At 30.1% G+C, this 26,823-nt stretch overlaps 1 protein-coding gene across 7 annotated transcripts in view; it reads left to right on the top strand.

Moving 5' to 3' along the window:
• The window catches only part of LOC123261986 (alpha-mannosidase 2), a 165,369-nt gene extending 138,938 nt beyond the window's left edge, over positions 1-26,431 (top strand). For all 7 annotated transcript variants that reach the window (XM_044723939.1, XM_044723937.1, XM_044723938.1 and 4 more), the window contains one exon: positions 23,303-26,431. In XM_044723939.1, coding sequence (XP_044579874.1) covers positions 23,303-25,914 — 2,612 coding nt within the window. In that variant the 3' untranslated portion in view covers positions 25,915-26,431. The remainder of the gene's footprint in view (positions 1-23,302) is intronic.
• The last annotated feature ends 392 nt before the right edge of the window (positions 26,432-26,823 follow it).

Below are 26,823 nucleotides of genomic sequence, written 5' to 3'. Positions count from 1 at the left end.
ATAAAAAATATGGGTTCAGTAGCACTGGGAAAAGAAAAGAATAACGACAACAGGGTGTTATTTTTTTCCTCCTCCTCACATTACACTTTTTTGTTGCTTCTATCGTTCGTTTTATTGTTCACTAGAGTTTTCTATACAGAGTCTACTAGTATTGACATCCCTATAGGGAGAATTGATCGGTTTTGGCATCGCGTAAAATTTCCGAGGGTACAAAACGCCCGGATGATCGAACGGTGTTTACCCTGTCACTTGTCAGTGGATAAGCGTAAGCTACAAAAGAAAACTAAGGTAAAGAAGAGAAATAAAAGTTGGTGAAAAACCCACCAGCAAAAAAACCCAAACCAAACAGTTGAAGAGTTGGAAAAATGTAATGCTACATAAAAAAAAATATAAAAAAAAAAATAATACGTAAACGAGAGCAGTATAAGATAGTACAGTAGTATTATATGTACAACTTCTGAGACCCGTGTCATATATATTTTATCACGGTGAGTTTATATCGCTAAAAATAAACCTTATTTTCTGCAATGCCGTCGACGCGAAGAAAGATACGGATATATTTTTTATTGTGCTCTCTATAAAGATAAATTGAGGTTGAATGAAGCACTGCAGTTTTATTGATTTCGTCTATTGATCTTGTGAATAGAGTCAATAATATTTTTATTACTATTCATGCTTTATAATAAATCCAATATTTTTCTTTTGTAAATCGATGAAATTCGTTTAGAAACTGTTGTTTAAAATTCTTTTTGAATTTATCTTCATATCAGTTTTATTGATTTTTTTTTTTTTTTATTTGTTTTGTTTCGCGGCCCGAGTTAAAAAAATTAACTTAACTGCTATACTAACAATTGATTTAAGCTCATGTAAGTTCATTTTTCGACTCGGGGATGTCTGACTAAAAATTTTTTTAAACTTTACACTATGAAAATCGATAGTTTCCAAAAATTTGAAAATTTTTTTTTTCTTCAAATTATTCTACATCGAATTTACAATAATAATTATGTAAATTTTAAGAAAGAAATTTTTCAATAATAAACTATTAATAGATTATAATAATAATAGATTATTTTATTCAGCTCGATTTTGGGAGATTTATTAAACCTTTAAAAACACACATACTCTTAATAAATATCTTTTATTTATCTTTTTTCTCAGTGGTATGTAATTTACATTTTTTAATTTGTCTATTATTGATGTGTTAAAAACTTGTTTAATTTTAAATTTTATAAATGTCTCAAACGAAAAAATATAATTTAATGAGATTCTTTTCTTTATAATACCTTATATTTTTACTTAAAATTATTTATTTTAATTATTTTTATTTATTTTAAGTTCAAAAGTTAGGTTACACGCTAAAATTAGTTAAAAAATTAATTTCTTTGATACCAATAAACGATTTATTAAGTACCAATAAATCATTTGTTAAGTACTACTAAATATTTATTTGGTGGAACTAAATGGGCTTTAATAAATGATTTAGTACCTATTACTAAATATTTGATAATGAAAGGTTTGTTACTAAATCATTTAGTATCTGTTACTAAATCTTATTAAATAGAACTAAATTCTTCTATCAGTGTATTTTTTATTATTTTAAGATAAAAATTTAAAAAAAATTCAGGCATGAAAATTTTCAAGTCTATTTTTTTATTTTTCACAGACTAAAAAACTTGATTTTTACACCCACAGTTATTGATCTAGTTTTAAAAATAATGAAAAAAAAACTATCTAAAAATTGCAATTATAAAACGAAAAATTATTAGATCAATAAAATAAAGTCTCGGCCCCTAACTAGCAGCTGGCAATCTATCCCATCAGTGTAATTGGATGATTCTGGTGCGAAAAAAAATCCAGCTATTCATTAGAAGCCCAATTTTTATAACAAAATTAAAAGTTAAAAAAACAAAAATCAATATCAGTGTAACAAAGTTTATTAATTCGTCGAGTGAAACGAGGCGAGAACATCGCAAACGTGCTTTTGTATGGTATGGTGCATTATCAATATTCCATAGAATTTATTAGTAGGCACAGTAGCTCAAAATCAAACCAAACCAGAGTAGAGAAAACGAGAACAGGGGTGAGAAAACAACCTACCGCTGGGCTCAGACCGTCCGTATCGTCTGGGTTTCGCATACATCTGCAATTATAATGTAATCAACCACAGACTTGGGATTATTCTGTTATGTTTCCTATATCCTATACTGTAGAGTAGTCCACGGCAGACAGAGTTGTGCCAATTTTGCAGCGCTATTTGCCAGCCGCCCAATGAGCTGACACGTTCCATCTGGTAGCTTTTGCTCGGATTGGTTTTGTACCACACTTATATATCCGTAATATAAAGTTTTAATTTTTCGCCCCGACAAATTTGAAACATTGAAGTTGCCTGTAATAAGATTGAGATAATCTTCATCTCATGTCGAGGTTTTCTCATCAAATTTAATCTTTAATTCTGAAGGGATTAAATGAGAAGCCCGAATACTCTTGGGGTGGATATTTCAGCCTATAAGAGATGGAGATCAAGATTAAGATATAGATATAAGAGATGAAAAATTCAAATAAAATGTGGTGATGTTAAAATAAGGAGAAATAAAATTTTATATGAAAACATGAAATTGCACGACTGCTACGACATTCTGGTGGAAAAAAATCTAAATTTGAAATAAAAAATATATCAAGAGTAAATAAGACATATTCATAGGGAAAAAGTAAATTCAAGAGCAGAGGAAGAAATTCTGTCTCAATGACAAAATATATCTAGCCCCTTCAGAGACTCAACTCATATTGAATGCAATTCAAGACTAATGGTAGTGAATCCAAGACCCCAGACACTCTCATCCGATTCTCCCTTCGAGGATGTACTTGGTGTATGCTTCGTTGTGCCTCACGTCGCGCATTCGCCTCATTTGCATCGGAATGGATCTACATTATCCACGTATACTATTTCTGTGAATTTTCTCTTATCTACTCGGCCTATTTTATAAAGTCAAACACACGTCACGTATAGTACACTGTCTGATGGATTTTGCTTGTAATATATCATCATTACACATGTCTTCGTCGGTAAGGGAAAAATAAGATCCCAACAAAACTCGGAATATTTTAACTTACATATGCATGCAAATTTGAAACGGCTACTGAGCCGGAATATACAAATAGTTTTCATGGAAAATCCAATTTTTCCATAATTTCATATTAAATTTATTATATTGAATTATTGTAATGCTCACAACATACTTATATTTTATATTATCCAAGTTTCGCTCGTATTTGGAAATATTTAATACAGACATTAATATTATTTAAGTATTGGGTTTTTATAACTTTGGATTTTAAGCTACTTACAAATATTAATAGTATTATCTTTATATATATAATTCTTCTGTGTGTATGTGTTTTTCACTGAACCTCTCCTAAACGACTGGACCGATTCGAATGAAATTTTTTTTGTGTGTTTCAATGAATTCGAAAATAGTTTAGATTCATAATTTAGTCCACTGGAAAATGTTTAATTAATTAATTTTTTATTTACAAATTGTTGTTAATTTTGGAATGTTTTTCATCGGATCCTGCAGATAACGCTGCGATCGCAGTGTCGTATCTTCAAAAATAAATCATGTGCTAATGTAAATATTACATTGTAATAACGTTTTAATAAAAATTTTTATCAAAACAGTCCAAACTGTTACAGCTTATTCAAAAGAGTTAAAAATTTTCGAATTTAAGACGTATGTACAGGACAACGTTTGTTGGGTCTGCTAATATAATTATATTCTCATAATTAATCTTGATCATTTTGGTATTGATTTTATTAATTTGATAGTTGAAATTATATGACGTTCTATTTTCTTAATTTATCCATGCAATTTTTTTGTTCTGAAATTTTATGAAATTTTGTTGTGTTGAAACTTTTATTGAATATTGTCAAACTATAAAAAATAAACTTGCCAAGAGGAAACCGATCACAAAAGTGAATAATTAATGCCTGAAAAGGGGGTTATAAACCTTTAGAACTTAAAGTGCCTTGTAGCTATTCTTATAATTTTAATTATCAGAAAATTGAATTTATAAATGAGCCAGCTCGATAAATTTATTAACAATAATTTCTTGTTAATTTAAAACAACGTTTGTTTTTAAGTAATAAAATTTTGGTTATTGACCACTCGAGAGTTCAAAATTAAATAATAAACAAGTTTATTCAACAATACTCTTGAGTACAAAAAATGTACTAATTATTATAAAAATATCACAATAGGTAATTTTTATAATAAACGTAAATTTAAAATAAAAAATTTCATTAAAACTCGCATATAAAATTTGTTTTTGCTCTTTGGAGGACTGAAAGAACAAGAGAATAATAGTATGCATTTTTAAATACACAATTTTCGAGCAATTGTAGCGGGAGAAAGCTTTTAGCTTACACAACCATTTTTTCATACCTTCGGGATAGGAAGAAAAAGTGGGTATGAAAGATAGAAGATAACGTAAAAAGAAGCTAAATAAGATTAACAAAACTAGAGGAGGGTAAAAAATTAAAATAAATTTTAAAAAGTTGCGTGGAAATGAATGAAGTAGTATTCAATTATTAAAATTCTCGTGGGGCTTAATTAGCCGGGGCTTCTAAGTATGAATTAGAATTTAATAAAATTTTCAATTCTCTAGGTGCATTAATTTTTACGAAGGCTGTGGAGTAAAAATAATAATAATCATTGTAATAATGGCATTAATTATTTAAAAAATAAACAAACACCTTGGGCTTTTTTACAACAGTGGCATTACGTTTTTATTCAGGCGAGCACTTGCATTATTTTTTTATCTTACGCGTACTTCCAACAAATTAAACACAATTATTAATTCTCGTGTTCACCGGACAAATTAAACGCGACTAATTATTCGTAAGAAAGTTCAGAATTAAAAAAATCTAAAATATAAGGGATGAAATAAAAAGCTTTTTCCAATTCTTCCTTACCCCAAACCCGAGTTAATTAACTACAAGTACATTTTTCATTTGTCTTCCGAGAACATTCTTTCTCGCCTTTACTATTTTTTTTTTCTTTCAACCTATTTTATTTTATTTCCTTCTGTACTTCCCTGTCTTGTTTCGGAAAAAAGAAAAACGAAGTATAAATCCCAGCGACAAAGCACTAGCGAGTGTCATTACGTTCGGCTGCCTTGTCTGACGATAAAATTTATCACTACTGAATCTCCAGCAATTTTTTTTAGCTTTAATTAATTTTATATAAAAGGTGTAATTAAGGAAAATAATAAACTGTTCAATGTTCAGGGGATTTATTTATCGTTAAAGTTTATTTTCTAGTTTTTTTAAGTCAAAATTTATTGCAAATATTAATTTTGGATAGGAAAAATATTACAAATGGTTGATCCTGAAGATTTTCTCCGAAACTTTTTGCTTTTTTGGAGCTCAAAACTCGATAATTTATAAATTGTAAGTTGTAAGGTTTGTATACAACTATCGCAGCAGGATCATGAGTGTTGTATAATATTCATTAGTAATTTGTTTATGGACTGGATCGCCTATACTAAAAAATAAAAAAATTATTAATATTATTAAAATTAATAATATTAATTTGAAAATAAATTTTTTTTTTTCATTGACGAATTTTCATATGTAATTTCTAAAAATTTTATGTACGTCTCTGGAAAAATATAAGTAATGAATTTATTCGCTGATATACCTCTAAGAGCTGTCAGTTTGAAAGTACGAATTTTCATTAATTAACGGGTACAAATCTTAATAACTAAATAAATTACGATTGATTAGCTTCTCTTTTACGACACAACTTAAAAAAATTCTCTCGTATATGTTGTCTAAATAAAAAAAAATTAATTAACAAGTTCACTGATAAATAAATAAATGGTAAAAATAATGATTTCAATTCTATATCGGACTTCGGGGTTTAAAATCGGACCTCTCGAAGTCTAGAGAGGACCTCGAAGTTCAAAATCGGACCTCTCGATTAAAAGTCGGACCTGTGGGTCCAATGTCGGTGCTATTCGGACTACTGGGCTTTAAATGGGTTCTATTCCGGACTAGGAAGCTCTATTTCAGCTTTAAATTTCGACTCGGGTAATGAGTCGAAATAGTGTTAAAATTTTTTTTTAATTTTAGTTTTTCCAATATTCGTGAAAATTCTTTATTTTAATTTAAACAATTTAATAATTAATGATTTTCACTTATTTAATAAAGTAAAGTAATAAAGTGACTCGTATTTATTACTTGCCAGAATAAATAAACAGATTTGGCAATAGCGCGCTTGATTATACCCATAACTGAGACGTGGATGAGTGTGTGAGTTAAACATTTTTCTCTCTGTAACTATATTTTTATCCTTTTCTTTTTTCTCAGTTGTTGACGCGATGTTGTCAAATATTTATTCGAATAAATGGCTGACGACAAACGAGTTACAAGCATAAAATTTAACTTTAAATATTTCAAAAATTATATCGGTAATGTATTATTATTAAATTGTTTTTATATTTTGCAATAATCCAAGTTTCTTGTATATAATTTTTTATCCGTTAAAGTTGGGAGGTTAATATTAAAAAAAAATAATTAAAGTCTCGACAAAAATTTGTCCGCCATAAGAGCCCGTGTATAAGGAGATAAAATATGTGATTTTTAAAATTTAATATCTAAGTAACTAAACGTTGAGTCTTTTAAAAATTTTGTGATTAGATAAATGACGTATTTATTTATACGTACACTTAATTTTAAAGCTCAAAGTTGGAAATTATTTTTTACATAGATTCGCTCAAACCTCCTTAATCTAAAATTTTAGATGTTATTTCGCAAAAACTGAAAAAAAAATTATTCTTGTTTTTTTATTTTTTGAATATCTTTAAAATGAATGGCTTTTTAGGACTTCAAAAGTAGAGATTTAATAAAAATTCGACTACCCAAAACCAATAACTTCCTAATTTAAAAAAAAATGATTAATTTTCAAAGTAGGTATAGTTAAAAATGATGCAATATTAACAGATAAAATTTTAATAAAAGTTTTAGCCTAAATTCGTTAAAGTATAGTGGAATACTTATTCTGAATAAATTACTGGATACATAAATCACATTATAATATTTTTTTTCCATACTTAGGAGTTTAAATTTTTCCGCGATCTATGTCAGCTCTTGAATATTTCATAAGATCTAAGGCCAGATTCTACACTAATTGGATTTCCGTAGCCAGTATCGTCGATAGTACCAATTTCGAAGCTTTTGATCACCAGAATCTCATAAATTTATCCACCTACATACCTATATACTACATACACAAGTTTTGATGCTGTATACACAAGTGTATGTGTGAATTCAGACAGTTAAAGAAAAATACGAGTGAAGGAAGGATAGTTTTAGTTCTACAAGTGAAAAAAGTAAAAAATAATAAAAGGAAAACTCGTAAGTTAAAAATAAAACATAAGAAGAAGTAAATAACATTTAGTGTATGGAAGATTGTAGTTTCTAAACTGACCTAGTGGAAATGTGTTATGTTACTCTCCAGAGTACTTACATGCCCTGAAGACTTGAAAAAGTAAAGATCGAATAGAAATAAAAGGAAGCTGAGAAATCGGTCAAGTTTTATCCAGTGATTTCCAACGTGTATTTAATCAATTTTAAATTTCCACTATTTCCAACTTTGTTTTATTTCTTTAAAACAATTCAACTAGACGTTGAATAAATCTATTAAAACTTGTTGATAAATGGAAATTAAATAAAAGTAGGCAGTAGCTGAGCACAATTGTTGAGACTAAAAATGTTAAGTAAAGATAAGAAAAGACGTTTGAACAATTTGAAAAGAGCTTGTCAAATTAATGCTTTTGCTTTATAGTTTTCCATGAATAAATTACAACTCGAAAAAGTGAGTGAAGAACGCGAGCGATGATAGATAAAATTTATAAAAAAGTTTGAATATTTAATCTTGAGATTCATTTTCCTGTGCTTTATACTCGTTCCACAGTTATTATTTTATTTTTATTCTTTTAAATTTTTATTTAAATTAAAGTCTATTTCACTCTCCATAATTATTACCCATTAATTTATTTTAATATCGAGGAAAAAAGCTCCGTTAGCTAATAATAGATGTCTTGGACAATGGAATGACAATAGAGTGTCGTAATATAGTAGTGTAGCCTTAGAATAACCGCAGTAGGCAGTGCTATTAGGCAGGAACACCCCTGTTCGTGACCACGGTATTCACCAGTAACTGGAACCTGTACAGGGATTAGCATAATTTAGCCAGCTGCGTAACTATGGAATGTAATGTACGGCATTCTGACATTGCCTGTAGTACTCCAGTTGCGTTGATTACACCTCCTCTATTAACAAATCTCCCGGTCAACCGAAATTAATTTATCCCCTTTATTAGAATTAATTACTGGTTATACTATTCAATTTATATATCACCATCATTATTATGTTTTAGTAATAATAATTAGAATAATTATCATTATTTATAATTAATATTGTTATGATTGTAACAATAAACAATTTTTGTTGATGGGCAACACATGAATTGATGCAATCATAAAAAAATTGCATGCTTCAGTCGCGAATACCGACACGAAAAGAAATGACCGTAAAATCACAGTAATCGTGAGACGTTCCGCAATTCCTGATTCCATTAAAATTTTTTTTTAATAATTATTCACAAATACAATGTAAGAAAATATGGAAAAGTACCATTAATTTTTACTGTAGTGAACTGAAAAAAAAATAACAAACATGAAAAATTATTAAGATGTATAATTATTTTTTACTACTTTAATATTTATTTATTTATTTATTTATTTATTTATTCAGATTTAAATGCCAAGGCAAAAAACCAGATGGAAAAAATATAAAAAAAATTAATTTAATTCATGAGATCATCCACTGATTTTAGGTGGCGCTGAAATCGTTCTCGACTTCTCAAACGTATAAAAAATTATACATGTCAGTGATCGGTTATTATTCAATTGCAGTTAATTCTAACAAAGTTTTATACAATAATCATTCTTATAAAATTTTATGCAATATTATTTATAAAAATTCATTTTAATGACATTTGTAACTTTTTGTTACTATTAAGTACACGGAAAGAAATTTTTTTTTTTAATTACCGTTATAATCGTTGCAATCGTTAAACATAATATGGCCCTTAATTTATTAGTTTATTACTGTTGTTGAAGTAAGAATTATAAAAAAATTCATTTATTCTATGGTAGACTAGATAAAATTCATGAAAAACCTAATAAAATTTACGTAGACTACGATAAAATTTGTTGAAAAAAAAATTATCTCACTTACAGACAAATGATGAGGCTGTGTCATCTATCTCACAATTACCGTAAATGTAACGGTAATTTTTAAAGAATATTAATTTCAGTATATTATTCTGTTTATAGTGTAAATCAAAATAACCTACAAAAATTAATTAAACATTCAATCTTATTAATTAAGTATAGTTTTTCTAAAATATAAAACCTACCCTGATTAGAAAAAGTGATTTGAAAAGATTCGAAATGGCTCAAAGTGATTAAAAAAGATTAAACTTGACAAATATATAGATATACATTTTGCATGGGTTGAATCGTTTTAAATCTTTTTTTTTTTAATTAAGGTAGTATAAAATTAATAATAATAATAATATTCTATTAATAACAATACGTTTAATAATAATTTTATTCTATACCTGCGGTAATCTGCATTGAACAAATTTTTTTTATTTTCCTACGATCACAATACGTCGTGGACAGTGGGGTAACTTTTCTCATGAATTTAACATTAAATTAAAAAAAAAAAATTTCTTTTTATGAAAAAGTTTCAACTATTACTTTATAAAATTTTTGTTCTCGATTTTTTCATGTTCTACAGCAATCAATTATTAATTTTATTTAAATTTGGGGTCAGAAATTTCAAACAGCATTAAATGAAGACAGAATATAATTTATCCGAATAGTTTAAAGCTATCAGATAAACACGAGAGAAAAGGAGGGGATTATCGAAATGAAGCAACCAAAATGATATTACGCAAAGCACATTACCTAAACCAAATGTTTCATGCGCTGCAAATAGTTAACTGTCTTGATTGTATATGATTTTAAGCGAGTTTACTGCTTACGGATAAATTCATACGGCTGAATCGTTTCGGTAAATCGATAGAGATCATTTGTTCCGGGTAATTTTCCATGCACGTTGGCTTCGATAGCCCGAGTTTTCAAGCGAAGCTCGTGTGTCTGCACATAACACTACACTTATATCTATAATAGGGCACAACAATGTGCTGGTGCGTTAGTGGTAGACAAGGGATCGAAAACGGTTAGAATAAAGTGCCTTAGACGAAACTATCGATCAAGAATAGGTTTCGTGCAGCAGACCGCGAAATAGAAACTCAAGATCAGTAATAAAGGAATGCCGTGCTCAAGACAAGACCACTCGATAACGGGAGATATTCACGAGATAATAGATCGTATCCGCTCAAATCAACAGCTTCTCTACACCTTATACATACTTAAATACACAATTTAGAAATTCCAATTCCGACTATCGATGCCCCTTTTACATTGTTTATAATTTTTATATAATACAAATTTTTAATCAATTTTTACATATCGACGTTCTAATTAGCGAATTATCCAACTCCATTTTAGAGAATCTTCCATTTTGTACGGACAAACAATTAGTTCAAAATGTATTATCACTCTAAAGAACAATTTAATATCTAATAGAGATATAATATTTTGGTTTAGATCATTCAAATAATTTATAATTAGATTATTGCTACATCAAAATATTAAAAAATCACCCTAAAAATAACGAGTTAGACCAATTGCTAATTAGACCGTCGATATATTATGTAATGTTACACTTCAATCCTAATTTTACCCATAAAGTTGCCTCAATTTATCTGCAAACTAATCAGAATCATAAGAGAGTGCTCTACAATCGAAAAAATTTTTTAACCCTTTCTTGTAACTATTTTTAATATTTTATTCTTGTAACTTCGCGTAAGAAATAAAATTTTTATATCATCAAAAAGATAATTCAATGAAGATTAATTTTGCAAGTTTTAATCATTTATTTAGTGCAACAAAAAGAAGAAAATCACTGTAAGAAACTAAAATAAAAATTCTTTTTATCAATAGGAACATAACTTCGAAACTTTTACTTAGGTCATTTTTTTTTTCTGATAGATTTTTTTTGTCTCAAAATGATTTAGTATTTTTTCAAAGATCTTATTACAAAAGATTATACGTTATAACAATCGAAGCTCAGTTCAGTAATAAAAAATACCACGAAATATTTGAAAAATAAATTACTCCAATAATTGACAATAAAATTCCTTTTTTTCTCACTTTTGTCAAGCAATTAGTACTATCATTTATTTTTATTAAAAATTCAATAGATATTATCATTCTTAAACTATTAGATTTTTCAAATTTTATTTTTCTCTTAAATTATCGTCCACATTTACCAATAATTGAATTTTTTATCCAACATATTCAACTTTTTTATGAATTTTATAAATTTTTCAAGTTTTAAAGTGTACTTTCGTTCTGAGTACACTAATGGACTCCTCAGTGAAGTGACTCAGTGTAGCCTTTTACAACTATCAACTAGTATCACTACATATCTTTTTACACTAGTCCAATATTTGCTAGTAGCGTTTAATATGACACTTGTAGAACTTAACTTACACATTTAATGTTGTATAAAAATTCAAGTGACTCGTACAAAAATTTCAAACATAAACGATATTTCTAATCTCAATGAATTTATACTAATTAAATTTTAAAAACATCAAAAAATGCACTTGTCAAACGAAGATCAAGAAAAAAATAAAATTTCCAATTTTTTTTCTCTTGAAAAAACTCTTTTATTTCTGAAGCAAACACTTGAATTATTAATTCTCTCTTTGAACCATTTTAAATTCTAGAGGAGATTTTTTTTGTACTTTTTCCGCTCCTCGAGTATCATATTAACTCGTTAAAATATTTAAAATATGGTAGCGATTTTTTTTCCGTAACTAAGTAGATCGTTAGAATTTTTCGGAAGGGCTCTTATGTCATACCAATTTGTGTAATAATGCATATTATAATATTATTTTCATATTCAGAAGATTGAAATTTCAGATGCATAGATGTAACAATAACAATTTCATATACGCGAACAATTTGACGTTATTGAGCTTGAAAGTCATCTCCAGCCAATATGGTATTAACTTTGTTAATATCCATATCTCATTTATGTCATATGTAATATAACGAAATTAATAATGAGCAACGAGTTTTAATCAGACTCACATCACTAAGTGTATTTTAATGGTTTGTCCGGATGCATTAGTACAGAGCAGTTTCCAAAACATTAGACTAGACCATTTCCACCAATCCTGACTAATAATTTTCCCTTTCTCGTTACTCGCCCTCTACTGGGTGCTGTAGCTCTGTAAGTTAAAATTTGTGTCCATTTAAATTTAAATGAACATCCACATGAATAATTTCAAATTTAGTATCAAATAGATTAATTAATGTGATAATACCGGTGTGTTTATAATGTTACCCAAATTTCTCAAGAGACCGCTACTGTTTAATAAATAACTACAGTCTGTTGATTATCGACTAGACCACGGTGTATGTAGTGCTACACACTACATACACCGTTCAAGCTAAACTGAAGGCCACCAAGTCCAACGCTTCATAATTTATTGACGAAAAGCTTTTCATGTGTGGGTACATATATAACGTTGTTTGTGTGTGGGTGTCCAGGGTGAGGACGAGGACGAGAGAAAATAGAATGAACCAGAATCTACGGAAAGAAAAAAAAATTAAAGCTCAAACTAAAACTAAAAAGATTAATAAATAAAAAAAGAGTACTCTAGTCACTGCGGAAACTCGGCGATTATTGATTGACGATTCAAGTACTGTATTGAACATAGGTACAGAACGACAAAGTGATTTGTCCTCTTCTCACTTGACCATTCCGAATACTTCTATTTTTCTTTGTCTCGTTATCCCATTTATTTTATTCTCTATATCTATTCCCATTGAACATTTTGTGTTTTGGTAAAAAAAATTCCAACCTTTTAAAAAAAATTCTCATCAGTTAGCTGACTTTTACTATTTTCAATTATTTTTCAATAACAAGAAAATTCTATTCAAAAGAATCTACGAAGCTTGATTGACCTTTTCAAATAAACATTTTATGTTTACATTCAATTTATATTCAAAAATCAAATTAAATGATAATTTTTTAATTCCTTTAAATTTTTAGTTTTTTTGAAAAAAATTTTGCCCGAAATAGTATCAGAAATTTTGTAGTACGCACAGAAAAAAAAACAGTGGAATTTTTATAGTTTAGAACTGTAAATTTTAATATTTAGACCCTCCGAGGAAAAAAATTAAAATTTAAATATAAAATATTCACAATCTTTGTAAGAAGTACATTTAAAAATTTTCAAAATCAATTTTTTAAATTATATTTTATAAAAATATTATTGGAAATGATAATTTTTCAATTTTTTGCGTGGGACATCTAAACATTAAATTTTACTCTAGTAACTGAAAAAATTAAACTATTCTTTTATCCGTTCTTTTATGAATTTTATATTTTAAAATTTATACCATATGTTTCTGAGTTGAAAAAAAATTGGTAATTAAAAACTATGTTTGAAATCTCGTAACTAGATAACTTGTACTACCGCGATAAAAATTGGGTATTGCAGTATCGTTAACGATATCCATAATCGAAGCGTATAATACAGTTATTCCGACATGGTGTGATCATATTTTTTTGTTTACTAATTGGAAAAATTGGAATGAATGCAAACGGTTCACTTCTAATTCCAATTTTTTATTTTTTATTTCACTTATTTTACTAATCTACTAATAACTTTCCTCGTATTATGATTTATTACATCTCTGTAAACTAAAAGATGAAATAACTAATTCATTATCAATTATTATTTCTATTAGCATTTATAATTACTTAATCTATTTTTGACAATTGTAATGTAAATAAAAGCTCATACTTGCTGATTAAATTCTATAACAAGCCCGAAATATTTCATCAATCTGAATGAAAATTAACAATCAAAGTTGATTGCTCTACTTCAAATATTTATAAATCCCGCGGAATATAAATGGCAAGCAGATATCTAGAATATTCACTTGATTATCGTCATGCGAGTTATCATTATTCCAAAACTGCGCGTAATCAGTTCACAGTTTGCTGGTATGTTAATTGAATTTTCCGGATTTTTAAACTCTTGATATCCCATTATTTAATTAAATTCCTATTATTAATTACCGTTCTTAATTAAAATATTAATTTTTTAATCGATATTGCCATTAATTACGCTCTAATTGTTACATATCTGCAATTAGAGAATCATTTATTGGATTTCAAATATATTTCGTACTTTTTTCCTCTTTCATTGCCGATAGTTAATAAATTAATAAATTAATCACGAGATCAACATTGATACCGACAGTTTAATTAAGTAATCAAAACCGTAGCTAAAAATAAATAGCACGCGTATAATAGCAAGACGTCGACGTCACTCACAGTGGAATGAAAATTAATCAAATGAAAATGAAGAGAACGGAACGGAGCTGCGGTTGTATACAGATTACATTGCTAACATTTAATATGATTGCGCAGAACAAATAATTCCTGAGGTTACCCGCTTTTAAAATAATGTTTATTTTATTCTATTTTGTACGATTATATATGTTGCATGCTTTAACATTGAGGTGGCGAAAAAAAAACTACTTTTTTTTAATTATAAGTTCAGAAAATAGCAAATATTTTGGTAGGGCCTGATATGATTATTTATGACCACATCAGGCTATGTATGAGAATAAAAAAATAAATAGTTATAATTTTTTATTCTTTTTAGTTAAAATTTTTTCTTGATAGTTGAAATTTTTTCTATATTATTTATACATTATACAACAAATGTATTAGAATGTGATTAAATTTAGTCAATTCCGAATTCCTCGTTTTGGTTCAATTATTTCAGATTTTTATTGTTAATGCACATATATAGTTTTTGTTTTTATTCTAATGTACTTATTCAGGCAAAAACTTTTTATAAAAAACTCAATTAAATGTTGTTAATAGAGTTGTGTCGTTCCGGAGCGGTATAGTTCCATGAACCATATCTTTTGTCGGATACGTATCTGATCGTTCCTCCCGAATCACTGTAGTATACTCACATCGTTTCTTTTTTTCATCGGTCGTTACCGCCGTTACCAACCAACGCATACATTTATTTGCATGTGAAGAAACATAAACCAATAAATATTACTTTTTAATCATTAAAATATGCAATTACACCACTAAAATGCGCATTAGTCGACCGATATTTATAGAATAATTTTTGATTGGTACTTATATTTCCCATGGTACTTATAGTAAAGTACCAATCATATATTTCATTCTTTAAGTCAAGTATTTGTTTCAAAATATTGCAATAAAGTTTTATTAAGAATTGTACATTGGTAAAATTGCCGACGGTGTTAAATACATAAATAAATTATAATAAAAGTTTAAAAAATTTTATAGTTCCGCGGAAACGTTTTCAGGAACTAGTTCCTTTGAGCTCAGGAAACGTTCCACATTCGACACGAAATTTAGCCGGAACTACCCAACTCTAGTTGTTAATATCCACCCAAAAAATAATTTTTATTTTATAACTTAACTCCTTAGAATTAACTCTCTTGTTAGAAAACGATTCAGCGATAAAGCGACATCTGTCGGAGATTTTCAACACTATTTTCGATAAAAAAATTATTTATGAGCATATATGACCATATTAGGACATATGAAGATCTATAACCATATCAAAAAATTTTGTCATGGATGTCCTTTATTATTTCCTTTTTTTTTCTCTATCTCTATCTTTATCTCTTTCTCTTTATTCTTATTCGAACTACGTGACCTCGACTACTCTGAACTCTATACTACATTTGCTGGTACTCTGCTGCGGTGCATTGTCCAACGATAGTAATTCAACGAGACGTTCTAATTAGATTTCACCGCTTTGGTCGAGAGAACTCTCCAGTACTCGGTGATGCACTTCGCCAACAGTAGAATATCGTGGGAAAAGCCTCCACTCCAGCCCTTTAATTTCGACAAATTTTCAATTCATACCGCAATAGAATTTTACTCTAAAACTAGACAACAATAACAATAACAATAAATATAATAACAACAAGTACCAACAAACTCCAACAATAATTATCATAATAATAATGATATTTAGACTTTATTATAAATTCAATTATGATCATGAATAAAAGTTTTGGTAACTCGACTAATTTTATTAACTTACACAGTATAGGATTATAATCACATAAATGTGCATTTTCACTATATATAAAAAAAAAAAAAGAAATTATTTTCAGTACATTTGAATTTTCTCTCCTGTTAATTATTTTAACGATTTTTTTTTTGCGCTGTTTGTTTTTACTTCTGGTGGTTTTAACCGAACAATGAACCGCGGATCAGTTTTCCGCAAGCATTACTCGACAGAATTACCAGGGCAGTAACATAAAATTTTAACAAATGTATATAGATCCAGATCCCATCCGCAGTCGGAGACCGCGTTGGCGGCGATCTAAAAAAATTTAAAACCCATGGAAGAAAATGGAGTAAAAAAGCGAGAATGGAGGTAAAAAAGTACGTGCCGATTTGAAATTTATTGTCTCAGCGGACTGCTCATTCGAGAAAAATAGTGAGACCACTGTTTGTTTACTTTTTTACCCATATACATATACAGTATTTTTTTTTACTATTTTCTACCAGACATTGCTTTGCTAGACCAAGTATTTTATTTTTGCAACTTGACCAATTATAACTTTAAACGTCCAGAATAATATTCGGTAGATAATAAAGTGATAAGCGAAGCGAGGGGAAAATGAATAGATATTTGCATCGGAGCTTGATGGAATCCATGTTTCGGTAGGTGGTTAGGGCTCGACAGGTTGTAATCGGTCGCTATTTATCAGTGGTTCTCTCGAGGAATTTACCAAGTTAATTCAGAACTTGTACTCATACTATACAAGTTACAAACACTCTATTCGATGGTTAGGTGCTTGAGTCTACTCAACTCGAGTTCTAGCGCACCTACACTGTTATATGAACTAGTAGTAGTAGTTGTTGTATGTAGCGACAGATAGAGAGAAAGAGCTACCAACTACCCTGTATTAGGTTGTAAGATGCGGGCATGCCAGCCAGCTAATGCCGGTGGTACGGCTATTGCTATTACCGCTTTACATTACTTGGCATCAAACTTACAAGTGCACGCAGATATTCCGTCGTTAACTTAAACCCCGCCGGAATTTCAATAGAACGCTTCGAATCTCAAATCAATCACTCAAGTGTCTGCACCGATTTCTCGTTGCAAAATAGTTTGATAAACCACTTGATTGTTATTGCTATTGCTTCACTATAGGTACTCAATCAATAAATTATTGAATAATTTGACATTTTAATTAAATAACAATAATAATAATAATAATAATAATAATAATAATAATAATAATAATTATTATTATTATTATTATTATTATTATTATTATTATTATTATTATTATTATTATTATTATTTGCGATAGGTTTATTATCTTTTTTAACTGAATATGATAGGTACTTTTAGTAAAATAATTTGGGTATTAAAGAGTACGTAGAAGGATAATTACGCGACGGAGATTAAATAGTACTAAAAGACGGCTTATAGCGATCAGTTTACTGATAATGATGATGATCCTTTTAGGAATTTCTATTCCGCTTAATCTTTGTTACGATCGCTTGGAATCCCGTTGACATGCGAGACCACCATGAGATCGCGGTGCTGTCGACTTTGCTTCCCGGGGAAGAGATTCGGGCTCTGGAGGATAGAATGGATTAAATTATGTATACGTGCGTGAATGTATATATATATATATTTATATATATTGTAACACAACAAGCGGAGAACCGCGAAAACTTGGAAGCTGATGAGCTGTGGGGTATTGCGAGTGGATTAAGAGGCTTCTGATGTATATGTATTTTCAAAGTTTATGTCAAAATTGGAAGACGGCACATGCATACTAACCACTTTTCAAACTATTTTATTTTATTCGATATAGAACTTTGACACTCATTGAAGATTATTATTATCAATATTATTAAGAGAATAAGAAAAATTTTGTGGCCAGTGTATTTATATGATAAAATGGGTTTTTATGGTTAAATTTGGTATTATTAGAAAGGTCTTGACCTGAGTTGTGCCTTTTCAAGTTTTCATATCATTCTTACCAATAGTCAATTGATGACGATAAGTATTTAGGCTGCATTCGAAAATGCTCTATCTCTAGATACATAATTAAGAAATTACCTTATATGTTGTGAACTATTGACATTTTTAAAGATATAAGCTCATCCCGATGTTACACTCATCAAGACCTTTCATTTGAGTACCCACATCAATTTTTCATATATTTATATATATTATAAATGTATATATAAAAAATATATCAAAATGCATGTGGGTACTCAAATGAAAGCTCTTGATGAGTGTAACATTGAGATAAGCTTATATCCTCAAAAACGTCAATAGTTAAAAAAATACAGTGCAATTTAACAAAAGTCATTATTTAATAAAGCAAAATTTTATTTATTTATAGTTCACAAGTCCCAGCAGTCACATAGTGACTGCAAGGTTGCTAATTATTATTATTTATTTATTTATTAACACTATAATAATAATAATACTAATATCTCAATTTTTTTGTGGGCACTATAAAAAATTTTTGTAGTGCTAAGTGGATGATTCTTCCAAATTAACTCTACACGCAGAGTATTATTTTTTTATTCCGGTACTTTAAGTGAAAGACAATCCGAACTCCCAATTTGTTACAATGCAGTTTTGTTACATATTCTGCATGTAATTATCTATTAATTTTATTTTACAATTAATAAATTTAAACAAAACTAATCCTAAAATTTTCGGATGGTTATTTTTTTCAGTGTCAAATATTTTTTTGCAATACACTTACGATTAAAATATTTTTACATGGCTACTGATTTTTATTTACCTTATAATAGCTCAGTATATAATCAAATTATAGGACTTTTCAATTAATCACTTTGATATTTTTTTTTGAAAATTATATTGTCACAATAATGTTAAAGTAACTTTACAAATAATAAAGATTTTAAAAATTGAACATTATAATTACATATATTCAAAAATATAAAATTTTGAAATTAAATTTTGCAACTAACAATCAATTAATTGCATGATTATCAAATAAAATAAAATAATAATAACAAAATTTTAGTATTTAAATAAATCAACTATTTTATTGAAATATTATTGAAATAATCATAATATAAATGATAATTATTATTTTATATTATTCCGGAAAATTTCATAAAATAAAGTTGATATTTTTTAGATAAGCCGCGACGGTCGAATGGGTTGATGTTCATTGATGAGAAACAGAGAGTGATATAGTGACTATACGTATAGTTTATAGTCTACAGACTATAACGCGAGAATTTAAACTCAGTCCAGAGTGTAGCAAATATAGAGGCTGTTCGTTGAGCGCCGGATAATGGAACACGTCTCTCGATCCGTGATAATTGGTTATCGATTGACAGCAAGCGCAAACCGTTTTCGATAATCCCCGAGACGCAGGCGGATGCATCAAACGGATCGGGGAAAAATTTCACAAGTGCGAATATATATGTATATATATTCATACAAACACATACAAATTTTGGTCATGAGTATCCCCAGTATACAACTGCAGAAGAACAATCGCAGCTCGAAAATATTCTCTGTTGATTTATGTAAAAAATGAAAACAAAAAAGAACAAAAACAAAATGAATTTACCATTTAAAACGTAAAAGTTAGTGCTGGTACCATTTCATTCAGATGAATGTTTGATCCAATGATTTGTGGATCTGATACGCGCGATCAGTTACACGTTATCTGCTTTGTGCTTTAATCAGGATCAAAAATTCAATTTCTGCGCTGTCTTTTTATTTTTTCCAATTGATGCTGTTATAATTAAATTCCACGCTTCAATTGTATTATTCAAATATTTAATGTTGAGTGTAAAATATTATTCGAAATCCAACAACAAGCCCGTTAATACTGATTATCACTCTCATGATTCACTTGGCATTGCGTGATCTAGTTAGTCATTTCGAGCAAAATAAAAATTTAATTTTCAGAAAGTTCCGTTTTAATTAAAGTTTCTGTAATCAAGGGTATTGATTCAATGCATATTGCTCCGAGCAATGCAATACTGATCGGAGAATCATTGCTGTAGAGGTGGATCGCAATTTTGAAATACTGGCGATGGGTGTAAGTCGATACAGCAGTGGTAGGAAACGAGAATGGTTGATGGTCTTGTAATGAAACACTTATCATTCATGTCGGTTGTCCATTTCTGGTTTGCAAATGCATTGAGGCTTGATGTTGAGGTTTGATGTTTGATGTTTGAATATGTCCCGGAAGAGTAGCTTCATTTTCAAAAGTATCAACTTTGCACGCAATGGAGACCACTTAAAAAATTATAATGAGATAAAATGCGGCCGGTTTCTTTTTATAATTCTGTTCAATTTTAAAGCAATAAAAACTAAATTGTGATTTATTTTTTAACTGCTTTTTTAACTTCAAAATTTTCGACTGAAAAAAAATTAATTAAAATAACAAAAGAGTCTGACTGCTTATTAAAAAAACATTTTTATAATTATAAAATAAATAAATAAACAAGAGATAATGCAAATATTTACATTTATTGATCAGTTAATTAATGTAGAACATTATATTATTGAATAAAATTTATGAATCCAAACAACCAGATGTTAATTATCGCAAGTTTAAATAACGTCAAAATTAATAATTACCTCTATAATAAATCATAAATAAAATTTACCTCTACAATTATAATTTATCAGTTTACGTAAATACTCAACTGATCAATAAATAATTATCCACTCCTGGCAATGTTATATTTATACAATTAACGGAAAACTTCTCTTTGATTAACAATTTAAAAGCGATAATATCGTATTACATTATATCATAACACTTCTCATTATTTATCATTTTGCACAGAAGAAAGATCATATAATAGTTGAATTCCTAATTAAATGTACACAGAAAAAATGGTTCACTTGAACCAAGAAAATATTTTTCTTGCTAATTATTTTCTTGAGTGAAAAAAAAATTTTTTTTTGACACCAGAAATTTCACTTACTCCAACAAAATTAATTCTCTTACTTCAAGAAATACGTATCTTGATCCAAGACAATTTATTTAAATCAAGAAAATTTTCTTGTTTTGAGAAAATTTTTCTCTTGCTCCAAAAAATTAAGTTCTTGACAGAAGTAAATTTTCTTGTCTTGAGAAAATTTTTCTCTTGCTCCAAAAAATTAAATATCTCGATAATAAATTTTAATTAATATTTTTATTGACGAATATGTCGAATGGGAAGATCAAATAATATTGAACTATTTTCTTTTATTCAATATGTATAATTGCATGCTAAAATAATCTAAAATGGATATCAAATATTCAAGAGAAAAATTTTCTTAAGGTGAGAAAATTTTTTTCTTAGCTAAAGTAGGTGGCGCTGCTTCGCTAAAGTATCTAAAAATCTTGATCCAATATAAAAATTTATTGTATCAAGTATTTATGATAATTTGAATTAAGAAAAATTACTTCCACCAAGAATAGAATTTCAAGAAAAATTTTTACTTCGGCCAAGACAACTTCGGTCTTCTTTCGGGCACCCGAAAATTTACTTGAGCCAAGAATTTTATTCTCCAGTCAAGAAATCTTTTTTTCTGTGTAGAATTATCTCTATTATTAAGAGAATAAGCAACATTTTGTGGCCAATGTATTTATATGATAAAATGGGTTTTTGTGGTTGAATTTGGTATCGTTGGAAAAGTCTTGACTTGAATTTGTGCCTTATCAAGATTTCATATCATTCTCATCAATAGTCAATTAATGATAAGTATTTAGGCTGCAATTGAAAATGCTCTATCTCTAGATACATAATTAAGAAATGACCTTGTATCTCGTGAGCTATTGACATTTTTAAAGATATAAGCTCACCTCGACATTGCACTCATCGAAACCTTTCATTTAAGTACCCACATCAATTTTTCATATATTTTATATATATTACATATATGTATATATGAAAAATATATCAAAAAGCATGTGGGTACTCAAATGAAAGCTCTTGGTGAGTGGAACATCGGGATGAGCTTATATCTTTAAAAATGTCAATAGTTAAGAAAGTACAGTGCAATTTAACAAAAGTCATTATTTAATCAAGCAAAATTTTATTTATTTATTATTCACAAGTACGGCAGTCACAAAGTGACTGCAAGGTTGCTAGTAATTATTACTAAGTTACATGCACTCTGTTTATTTGTTTATTCAATAATAAACCCAACAGCCGAAGCCAATAACAGGGATACTAGTATAAACAATTATCAATAATATAAATCTCGGCGTTTTGACATCCAAAGAATTTATTTTAGAAAATTTTCAATTTTCATTGCTAGAAGTTTAAAACTTGTCATTTCATAAGTACACGAAAAAAAGAAAATCGGAAAAATTACATTATATAATGTAAAAGTGGCGCTCCGTATAGAAAACTAGAAAAATTACAGTTTCAGATTGTAATTATTACATTAAAATGTAAATATTACAATCTACCATGTAATTCTTATAAAATCTGTAATAATTACAATCCGAAATTGTAATTTTTCCAGTGTTCTATACGGAGCGCCACGTTTACATTAATAATGTAATTTTTCCGATTTTCTTTTTTCCGTGTAAGAAGTGAGAAAATAAAAATACAATTTTTTTCGATATATGCATTTTTGGTTTAAAAAAAATTTATTTTTTACGGTATTAGGAACTTTATATATATTTTTGTGTCTAGAAAATTTTTCTTATATTATTTTTTTAAATTAATTTATTAAGTAAACTTATTTTTTTCCTTTGTGTAATATAGCAATTATTCAGAAATATTTATGAATTCCATTTTACATAGCATTATTTAATTTTTAAATTAGGCTCTGATAGAAATTATCGATTCCGATCTTAAACTCAAATAATATAGAGGTTCTAAAAATAAATTTTTCGAGTATCTGTTATATTTAAAGTTGAAAAAATGATTGAGTAAAATAAAACTACAAGCAATAAAACAACCTTCCCTCCTAAAGCAAACCACCACAAATCCATTATTGACCTCATCTAACAAAGCTATTTAACTTGTAATGTCCAGGTCACCAGTGGCTGAAATCCAACCTCGGAGTATCGCCACAATCTGGGTGGTCAGTGGATCCCTTCGGGCACGGAGGAGCTTTGCCGTATCTCCTGAAGGCTTCTGGAGTATCCGGGACCATAATCCAGCGAATCCACTACGCGTGGAAGCAGTGGTTCGCCAAAAAGCAGTACGGCGACTTTATCTGGCTGCAGCCATGGGATCAGATTGGAGCTTACGACATGCTGACTCACAATCAACCCTTTGACATTTACAACATAAAGCACTCGTGCGGTCCCCACCCTCACGTTTGCCTCAACTTCGACTTCAGAAAGATCCGGGGCGAGTACACCGAGTACTCCGTACGTGCTGTTGACATAACGCCCAATAATGTCAAACAAATGGCAGAACTCCTCCTTGAGCAATACTCCAGAACCGGATCCCTATTTTCCCACAACGTCGTTCTAATGCCACTCGGCGACGACTTCCGGTACGATCACCCAATTGAGTGGGACCAACAGTACACCAATTACAAGATCCTAATCGACTACATAAACAGCCGCAAGGACGAGTACAACGCGGAAATAGTATTCGGAACTCCCAAAGATTATTTCCGCGAAATTGAAAAACGTATGCTCAAGTTCCCCACTTTAAAAGGTGACTTCTTCGTCTACTCAGACATCTTCAGCGAGGGCAGACCCGCCTACTGGAGCGGGTACTTTACCACCCGACCCTACATGAAGATCCTAGACCGCGAATTGGAGGCAAATTTGCGCTCCGCTGAAATTCTCTACACAGTAGCGCTGAACGTAGCAAGAAGAAGCGGAAATGATATTAAATTGTACGAAACTTATTTTGAGAAATTAGTTAAAGCTCGCCGCAATCTCGGTCTCTTCCAGCACCACGACGCCATCACAGGAACCTCAAAGTCCTTCGTGATGAAGGACTACGCTCTAAAACTCTTCGAATCGATTTCCGACATGACCAATGTCCAGAGTTTCGCGATACAGTCGCTGACCGCAACTTCCTCCAAGAGCAATATCATCTACGTCCTGCCGGAAAGCGATCGCGATAGCTTTGAAAAGCTCCCTAAGAAGATACCCATAATGATAAACGGGCACGAGTCAAAGAAAGTTATCCTGTTTAATCCCTTGGCGCAACCAAGGCAAGAAGTTGTTAGCGTTAAAGTAAACTCTCCGAAAGTTCGCGTTCTGGATCCCTCGAAAAACCCGGTCCCGTACCAGATAGCGCCAGTTATGAATGCAACAAGTATCACTCATGATGTATACGTTCTGTTGTTCGTCGTGGACTTGAAGCCTTTGGCAATAGCGACTTACCACATCGAGCAGATCGATAAGGTCCCTACTGAGGCGCTGTCTACGGTTTACTGCAACAGATGCGGGAAGGACAACGTTTTTCCTATAAAATCGATGCCTTCCAGTGACATCCAGTTGGAGAACCATCGCATGAAGCTGCTGATCGATGGACAAACGGGACTTCTCAAGCGAGTTACCAAAAAGTCTACTGGGAAAGTTACGCAATGTACGATTCAGTTCGCGGCGTATACTTCTGCGCAGTTTCACAGCGGAGCTTATCTGTTCATGCCGGATCCGAATTTAAGAGACACTGATAAGGATATTTTGGAAGCTTATACACCGCATCAGAAGATATACATCGTGTCGAGTAGTTTGAGCTCCAGGTTGACTGTCGAGTATGGAAAATTGCTGACCCACCATGTCACTATTTTTCACCATGATGGTCCACTGGCTGAAGCGATCCACATTAGAAATGTTGTTGACTTTGAAACTCCGCCGAAAAATCGGGAAACGGAAATGTTCATGAGAATTCAAACGGATTTGGTTAATGGGGATCCACCCGAGTTTTACACAGACGTTAATGGCCACCAGATGCTGAAGCGGACCAAGATAGAGCGAATTGGAATCGAGGGTAACTACTATCCGATAACAACTATGGCTTACATTGAAGACAATACGCAGAGATTAACTCTGTTGGTGAACCACGCGCAAGGTGCAGCCAGTTATCAGCCTGGTTGGCTGGAAGTTATGCTAGAGCGGAGAACTTTGTACGATGACTCTCGGGGCATGGGTGAAGGCTTGCTGGATAACCGTAAAACGGTCCTCAAACACTGGTTGCTTCTGGAGGATATAGTTGGAGACAAAGACGAGTACTCGAAGCCCTCGTTGTTCGCTAATCACATTAGCAACTTTCTTAATTACCCTATAAATATATTTATTGTTGACAAAACAGAAAGTGATGTTACTATTAAGCCGGAGGTTAAGTTAATAAGTAAGAGTTTGCCCTGTGATTTGCATCTGCTTAATTTAAGGACTAATCACGATCAAAAGCTACCCCACTTTCCGGTCAGCAGCGCCCTGATGGTTCTTCACCGGCAGGGCTACAGTTGTTCAGTCGGAGCGGATATTACGCTTAAACACTGTCCGCTTACAGATAAACCTCATCCAGCGACGAGCTTTTATAAGTTGAATCGCACTAATATTACGCGCATGTCTCTTACGGGGACTTTTGTTAAAAAGTACTTGAAAGAGGGATTCAAAAGCATTAATCCGATGCCAATGGAGATTGAAACTTACAATGTACATTTTTTACAGTGACTGTGTAGCTAGTGTTAAATTGTTTTATATATAAAATTAGCGATTAGGTATAAATAATATTTAAATAGCATTTATCTTCTTTTGTTTATTTTAACTCGACATTACCCGAGTCGAAATTTAAGTCGTAGATTCAACGTATTGAACGTTCAAATCATAAATTCGACATTTTGAATGTTTAAAACGTCAGTTTAACATATTGGACGTAAAAAATATAGATTCAAAATTTTTAAAAAAGAATAAATTCAAAGATACTCCAAGTACCATTGGTTCGTAATTAAACACTAGCTTGTCTTCTTAAGGGGGAACACCACTGTGACGATCGAAAAAAAGAGGTGATTTTCGGGAATTTTTTTGACAGGGAAAATAAAGGAATTTGGGAATCGGGTTTTTTTTTATTTTATTAAGGGTACATTAAAGATTATAACCCTAAATTTTTATTAAAAAATATTTAATTATTACAAAGTTATTAACAATCTCGTCGAGCACTGGAGAAAATTTCCTCCTCCATAGTCGGTTCGATAATTCAAAAACAGATCATCTGAAAATAAAAACCCAAATTGCTTTTCAATCAGTAAGGATGTAGTTATCGTCGCACGTACGGAATTAAAAAAATTTTTATTTTAAAGATTTTTTTAGCCGGGTTGAAACAAAAAAAACAGTAAGACTAGTGAGAAAATTTTCAATCAGTCGCCATTTTTTTTTTAAATTAAAATTTTCAAAATTTTCAAGTTCCCCCTTAAACAGCCATATACCTTCGAAAAAAAAAAATTTTGGAAATCATTCCACAAGGATAAATTCGGACTGAGTATTGTTATCGAACGGATGGTAAAATTTAAACCAAAAAAATGAAATTCTCCCGAACAGAATTAAAAAAACATTTTTTATCGTACTTCTGTTTAAAAGCACAGT

Source organism: Cotesia glomerata, linkage group LG3 (genome assembly GCF_020080835.1).
Source record: "Cotesia glomerata isolate CgM1 linkage group LG3, MPM_Cglom_v2.3, whole genome shotgun sequence".
Taxonomy (NCBI): Eukaryota; Metazoa; Arthropoda; class Insecta; order Hymenoptera; family Braconidae; genus Cotesia; species Cotesia glomerata.
Note: the sequence above shows the minus strand (reverse complement) of the source record. Positions and strands in the feature narration are given on the sequence as shown.